General features: G+C 36.8%; 1 protein-coding gene across 12 annotated transcripts in view; it reads right to left on the reverse strand.

The window, feature by feature from the left end:
• Positions 1–7,415, reverse strand: part of LOC138008525 (fibronectin type 3 and ankyrin repeat domains protein 1-like) — an 11,260-nt gene extending 3,845 nt beyond the window's left edge. For 9 of the 12 annotated variants that reach the window (XR_011124257.1, XR_011124256.1, XM_068855845.1 and 6 more), the window contains exons 1-10: positions 7,274–7,393; positions 7,063–7,153; positions 5,174–5,336; positions 3,516–3,640; positions 3,210–3,291; positions 2,164–2,241; positions 1,489–1,554; positions 786–951; positions 477–522; positions 218–312 (exon numbers count right to left, since the gene is read on the reverse strand). Coding sequence is in view for 10 of the 12 variants with exons in the window: in XM_068855845.1 (XP_068711946.1) it covers positions 218–312; positions 477–522; positions 786–951; positions 1,489–1,554; positions 2,164–2,241; positions 3,210–3,291; positions 3,516–3,640; positions 5,174–5,336; positions 7,063–7,069 (828 nt within the window). In the remaining 2 variants the exon portion in view is untranslated. Of the gene's footprint in view, positions 1–217; positions 313–476; positions 523–785; positions 952–1,488; positions 1,555–2,163; positions 2,242–3,209; positions 3,292–3,515; positions 3,641–5,173; positions 5,337–7,062; positions 7,154–7,273 lie in introns of all 12 variants that reach the window. The other 3 variants (XM_068855840.1, XM_068855839.1, XM_068855844.1) reach the window with 3 other exon arrangements.
• Positions 7,416–7,500: the final 85 nt, after the last annotated feature.

The following is a 7,500-nucleotide window of genomic DNA, read 5'->3' on the forward strand; positions in this document are numbered from 1 at the left end:
AGACAAACAGTGTCCCTCCCCCTGTCTTTTAAGCGCACGAAAAGGTTCGAAATAAGACATGCAATCGCTATGAACATGTGAAATGGGGTGACAATTCTTTGGCACTGTAGGATGGCACTTCATGAGACTGCTTCAAGGGATTCATCACAATTGGGCCACTCACAAAGGCATATATTTACTCTGGACATGCTCAGTGCAAATGCATGTCATAACTTACCATTAAAGGAGATTTCTTTATTTTGTCCATCCTGTTCACATCTGCTCCATTTTTAATTAAAAGTTTGGCCACTGCCACATTACCATTCATGGATGCTACAATTTTGAAGATGAATGAATCTATTAGATTCTGATCAAGTTTTGAACCATTGATCTCCCTTGAGCACCAGTCCCTAATCAACTGAGCCCTTCAGTCTGCAGTAGCATAAAGAATGATAATAATAATAATATGGTATTATTATCCTAGACACGGTACATACCAACTCTCAATAGAGGTGAGCAACCAAAATCATCCTCACCATCAACCTGAGAATTAAATTAAAATGGACTGTCCACTTTGCTACCTTTCTTGATTAAATTATAGAGGAAGTTTTCACATTATTTATTACATAATATTTTCTGTGATTTTAAGATGAAAATTTCATTAAATTCTAGCATGGAATTCTCCACATCTTGAGCTGGCATACATGTACAAGCCGAGTCACGTTTACTGAATATACTACCTCAAATGAGCTGCAGCAACACATCAACTACTTTCATCACATCCTTATGTCAAATCCTTTGTTTACCTGGCTTCCATTATCAAGTAACCACTGTACACAGTCTGGTTTATTACCATCAACTGCCCAGTGAAGGCAGCCTGATCCACTATTGTCCTTGGTGTCAAGTAAGACTCCCTGTTCATGGAGCTGCTGTGCTATGTTCAAGTGACCACCAAAACAGGCCAACATCATGCTTAAAACAAAAGAAATACAACCTTTAAAGATAAAAGGAAAAGGAATCTGCTGGGCACAGCAGGGGGACACTGAAAAATGCAGACTGCACACTGTGCAGACTGTCTGTAAAATGAAAATTCGGTTAGCCTGAACTAGGCCTAAATAACATTCGGTAAGCCTAATTAGGCCTAAATAATATTCAGGTTTATAGCCTGTTTACGGTTAGCTCTCAATAATAGTGTGGGTAACACCATATTTTACCCATGGCCTGCACAGTCTGCACAGTCTGCAGTTTGCATTTTGGCGTGACCGCTCAGCAGGCTCAAGTCACATTTAGCAAACATATCATGGGGCATGGAGTTTGAAGAGTGCCATCCAAGGGAGTTGTGGACAACAGTTGGATCAAAGTGAGTTTCCACCCCTGGAAGAGGTAGACCTCTTTTCTGACACTCGTCAGCCCAGCAAATGCAAAAGAAAGAGACCTCTGCTAGCAGAGAAGCCTTTCAAATGAGATGCAGTTAAACAATTTTTTCAACAACAAAACCACAGTATTCACCTGTTTTTTCCACTTGTGTTAGAGAAGTTGACATCAGCATTGTGTGCAATCAAACTTGATACAATCCTACAGGAATAAAGAAACATAGTTTATACAAAATTTTATTTTTTTAAAAATATTTTCCCAATTCAGTTTACCATGTAAATTGCAGCTGAAGTATTCAAGAAATTGACATTTTCTATATAGAAACTGTATATGAAGCAAAGAAGCTAGGAGACTCAAAAGTTCACGGTCACAAAGTAACATACATTTTCCACAGAAAAATAACAATTTGCCCTTTTTACACTTTTATATGTAAAGGACAGTGAACAAATGAACAAAAGTGCACTACAAAACTTAGCACAATAGCATTGCTTTAGGTTTTCCTGGTGTGAATCAATCGAAAGCTAATGTTGCAGTTTCTTTGCATTTTTTAAATCAACTGGTTAACTCATTTGGTTGAACATCTGAGTATAAGACGTACTACTATACATGTATGTGCAAGAGAATGTGATCAGGGTGTTTAAATATTATTAACTGAGAAGGACATGATGTCCTTGTAAAGACATCAGATTCTGCAAATAGTTAAGACAGGCCTTCTTGGACAACAAAAGCCCCTTCTCACCACCGGCTAATGTTCACAACTCTTGAAAATAGAAATGTATTAGAACATAGAAAATGCGCTGTATATTATACCCTGTGTATCCCTTCTGTGACGCAATCATTAGAGGAGACATTCCAAATGCATCAGGGGTATCAACTAATTGCTCATTGCTGCAAATCAGAACACCATGATGTAATATGATTATGAATAAAATATTTTTCAAGGAATACACAATAACTGGACGGTGTTATGCACAAGCACAAGTTTGCCGAACTCCCAGTGACAAACACCCTAAGTCAACAGAAAGAGGGAGACATAATTATATTTTCGTCCCAAATATCCTATTGCCAGGTCTAGAGTGGCTTAATTCTTAGCCCAAAATTTGTAACAATTCATTAAAAAGAGTATATAGTAACAGAATAAGGATTATTATTATAATGATTTATTACCCTAATAGGTTCAGCAGAAAACAAAGGGCACAAATATAATAACTAACATTTATTTATAAATTGTCACTTGAGCTAGCAACTCAGTGCTCAACATTAGTGGTCATCTGGTCATCTGGTCGTCCCAGACCACCAGAAAGTTTCCCAGGCGACTAGTTTTTGGTAAGTAAAAAACTTGAAAAGGTTGGTTGCCCAAAGAAAAAACAAAATAGAAAATGTATTACATAAGCAGCACCTGACTCACTCAATGGTTTTCTGTTGTGTATGTGCTTACATATGTTGTAATTCAGATTTTTTCCTAGTTCAAAATTTTTGAAAAGTACCTCTAGTTCAAGTTTGATTTTATTTTGTTTCAGATTATTAATGACTATTAGACAAAGAATAATCAAATTTTTCCACTGGTTGGAACCATATGAAACAAGAGGTGTGAGGTGTGAGGTGTGAAGCTACAAAACATGCCATAAATTTAATAGCACTGAATGTTAAATTCAAAATAGAATTTAAAAAGAGACATGATTATAAATTGCAAATTTTCCGACATGGTGTGATCCTATTCTTTTATAGAACCTTTCACTGATAAATTTAAACGGCAAAGTTTTTAAATAAAAAAGTGTATAAAAGTTCAATAAGTGCTCTCTTTTGAGAGCATTGGACACAGTTTATGTGATCTACCCTGTACACTGTATACATACGTTTCTTCCAGAATTGCTTCCACCTTCTCTAGTTCCCAATTTAATACGGCAGAGTGAAGATCACGACCAGACAATGGAGTCCCTGATGAGAAAGAAACTGATTTTATTTCATAAATAATTTTAACTTAATATTATAATTTGCTAATGAATTCTGCTGGTGGTTAAAAAAAGAATGCAACTTAAGTCAATGGATTGTTAACTGACACAGGAACTTTGTTGTGACGGTTTAAATAATTGTAATACACGGTAGTAATTAATAAGATTGACTATAATAATATTATTATTATTATGCAATAATTAACTTACTTGTAGTGGTAACAGTGATTACTTGACTCCAAGGGCTATGTCCATTGTTGTTACTAATGCGTAGACGGTAACGGTAGGTTTTGTTTTGCTCCAGACCTCTGAGCACCTTACTCCTAGCAAAGCCACTGAATTTGTAAAACAACTTACACTGTTAAAGTGGTACTATGATCAAAAAATCATTTCCTTTTTTTCTTCAGATTTTGAAAGCGTGTTCGCTTAACACCTAACTGGCAAAATTTTGAGCTTCGAGTTTTATCCAAAGGCTGTCTATTTTGAGTGTAAGTTTTGGATTTCATGGTCCGCCATTACTCACGTTCAAAACTGGCCGATTGGACCTCAGAGGGTTGGATCTAGAGAAAATGACGTCATTTACTCACTAGCTTAAAACTTCAGCGTGTAAACGCAATTTATTATATATGCAAAACACAGGTTGAAAAGTCTGAAAGCCCGAAACTCCCGTGCTGCATGTTAATTAGATCGCGTACACACGCATTGCATTCTTAAACTAGTGAGTGTTTGACGTCATTTTCTCCTCGACCCAGCTCTCTCAAAATTTTAAAGTTAGTAATGGCGGACCAATAAATAAGAAAATTCCAGCTAAAATAAACAGGTGTCTTTTTAAAATCAGAACTTAAAACTTGGGTGAGTTAGTGTTAAGTTAACATAGTTTTGAAATCCAAAGGAAAAACAAAATTATTTTTTGGTCGTAGTACCACTTTAAACGAACAGAACAAACTTGGAAAAAGGATTGACATGTTAACTAATTGACTCCTGGAGATCTTTCTCTGTCTAACACCAGACATGTTTTACTTGTCAATTGGGGGGGGTGGGGGGGTGGGGGGGAGGGGGTTAATGAGTCAAATTGATTGAATTGAAAAATGCATAGACCCCTTTAATAATTTATCCCTTTGACTCCCAAAAGGGCCTGAACTGGCCAGACTTAATATTTTATTCTGTCTATTAAACGCCAAATGATTTTACTCGTCAATGGGGAATCCCTGGGAGTCAATGGGTTAATATATTCAGTTTTCTGCCATTGACTGAACTGAACTGAACTGAAAAACTTTATTTTTAACATGTGACATTGATGAGCCTAAAAAAGGGACTCGTTACAAAAATGTATGTAATACAGTAAGACACTGGCTTTTGTATTCTTTCTGACTAATCTTTTCTTGTTTTAGACCTTGTACATTTCTAAATGAATATAAAACCCAGAGTTTGATGTCATAATTTAGGCAGCATGATTTAAAACTGCATAAATTAGACTTATCAAAAGAGTCAAAGTCTATAGTTATTTCATGATAACAGTTAGTGAGTGTCTGTATTAGTGAGTAAAAAGCCAAGTTATAACAACACAAAATTGATAACCAGGGGCCGGTTCCTGAACGATGTAACAACTCTATTCCAGGGATAAATGTGCTGGAATAAGGCATATTTATCCCTGGAATAGAGTTATTACACCTTTCAGGAACCAGCCGCAGGGCCCCAGTTGTTCAAACGATGGATAGCACTATCCGCCGGATAAATCAATATCCACTGGATAACTCAATATTATTGGTTTTGCTAGTGTTAATCCGCTGGATAGTGAATTATCAGGTGGATAGTGCTATCCATTGTTTGAACAACCGGGGCCAGATCTTTAGTACTTAGATTCATACTTGTAGACATTCCCAAATCCCTTTCTGTTACAGTCCTCTTCTTCCTGGATACAATAGCGTAATCGTCCCCCCGCCTGATCCTCAGTTGATGTCTGGTCCCACAACAGTTCAATGCTATCAGATGTCACCTTGCCTACAACAGGCGGTGCCGGCTTATCAGGGGCTATATTTCACAAAAACAAATGAAAGATTGATGTTAACTGCCAGCCCCAAAACAATGTTCTTAGGCAGAAGGGATTTATGAAGCAAAATAAAAGCCCTGCATTTTCAGTAGATATCCCTAATAAATAACGACATAAGGCAGGCATTGGGAGATTTCACCATTCTTGAAGTTGTCTTGTGCACTATTTGCCATTTTCCCTTTGCTCAACTTTTAGTTTCTGCTTTCCAGGTAACAGATAAAGGCAGGTGTTTTAAAATGGTTCTCACTCAAGGTACAGAATTTGCAATTTGATATTGATTGGAGCTTAGTTTCAGGGAATACTTTTAAATGTGTGGCTCTGCCTCCATCTAATTTAGGCCATTTCTTAGTTCACTGCCATTTCCTACATTAAAGTTGAGTCTAAATGCCCTTATTAACTTGAAAATGTATTTATATTCATTTTATTTGACTTATTATTTAAGTACAGCTTCAATGGGAGCTTTTAATTAAGCTTCAACAGGATTTGAACCCATGACCTCTGCGATGCCAGTGCAATTCTCAACCAACTGAGTTATGAAGCCACTCAGCTGGGAACAGGTCAATTTGTTGGGTTCCTGTGTTCCTGCTATATTACTATTCTGGGAGTAGGGGTAGGGGTAGGCAGGGGTAGGGTTGAGGGGTGAGGCAGTGCTTGAAATTGTAACCAACACAGTTGCATTTTTGACTGAATTTTTCCCTTTGCCACTAAAATATCTTGCGACTTGTTTTCACGTTCGTTCTTTCAAAACAACAGGGTTAACAGTTGCCACTTTGCTGCTACTTTTGTTTCTCGAAATGAATTTTCTTTCAATCTGAAGATAGTGTGATTGTAGCATAATTTAGCTGTGATTATACATGCACAACTCCATTCCTTAGATCATTCACCATTTTCAGAGGTTTCTCTACACACAAGTATTGTGGGCTCATATTTTGTTTCCCTAAACCAACACAATGCAGGGTACCACAGCTGAAACAACCCAAGAGATTTCTAATATCCATTTTTCAGATGTTGTGCCTTGTACAATGATCTAATTTTCTGTTGAGTGAATGATATTAATAAAATGACTAAAAATATTTTGAAATCTGCCATTCTGCAGCCAAGTTACACAGGTTTAAATTTGAATTTGGCCAAAATCCCATACATTCACTGTAATTTAAGCCACATTTGCCCCCCAACCAAGATGGCTTCAGAAACCATGAAAAGGTCTACTTTTCAGGTGTCTTTAAGAGACAATTGCTCAAGTTGTCCAGATAAGTATGAGGATCACTTCAAGCTTTTGTCTTAAAATACATTTCTTTCATTTAAAAGAGTGGGTTGTGTGAACTGGAATTCTGGCAACAGTGGCCCATAGGTGCCACATCCTGTTTTAATATTTATAATTGAGGTAATCATTTCAAGCTTTCATTTTGTCCTGATTATTTTCTGATGAAAAAAAAAACAGTTAAGGTTACAGATAACTTCTCATCTGGATAATCTCAGGATGCAAAAAGGGAAATTACCATCTTTGCCAACTTGCAATTGAGCTAATGTGTAGGGGATATCGTTGAGATCACCTATTGTCATTAATGTGCGAACCAGAGCCTCATTGGCTGTTGAAACAAAGGGTCTTTTGTTTCTGTGGTTGGTACATTTGAATATATAACAAAAGCAATGTTTGTAAACAGATATCTTGCCTATTTCCCCTTCCCAAAGATTATTTTGCCTTACCTGACATGGCTAAGATCCCGTGACGTCTGAGTTACAGTACAAAAATAACAATTACAATTGGGGCCGGTGCAAGAAGCCAGTTGAAGCAAACCTTGTAAAAAAAAAAATGAAGAATGTAAAGTGCGCTTCAAGGGCTTGATAAAGCGATAACAATATAAAATGGATCGCTTTCATAAGTTTCAAACAAAGGAAGAAAAAGATAAATCAGTACCATGGAAACATAGCAAAAACCTTTTTCTCCTTCTAATTCTCGGGGCTCCTATCCATTTAAATTATTATTAATAATAAATATTGGGAGACAGCATGGAAATCTCTTTTTGGACTTACCGCCATTTTGCAAAGGACATGTACTCACTTACCGGGGGTAAGTAAAGGTGTACAGAAGCCACCGACAACCAAGTAATTCTTTGAAAAAAATTTCCTCCCGAAAATATGTTA

This window comes from Montipora foliosa, chromosome 6, assembly GCF_036669935.1.
Source record: "Montipora foliosa isolate CH-2021 chromosome 6, ASM3666993v2, whole genome shotgun sequence".
Taxonomy (NCBI): domain Eukaryota; kingdom Metazoa; phylum Cnidaria; class Anthozoa; order Scleractinia; family Acroporidae; genus Montipora; species Montipora foliosa.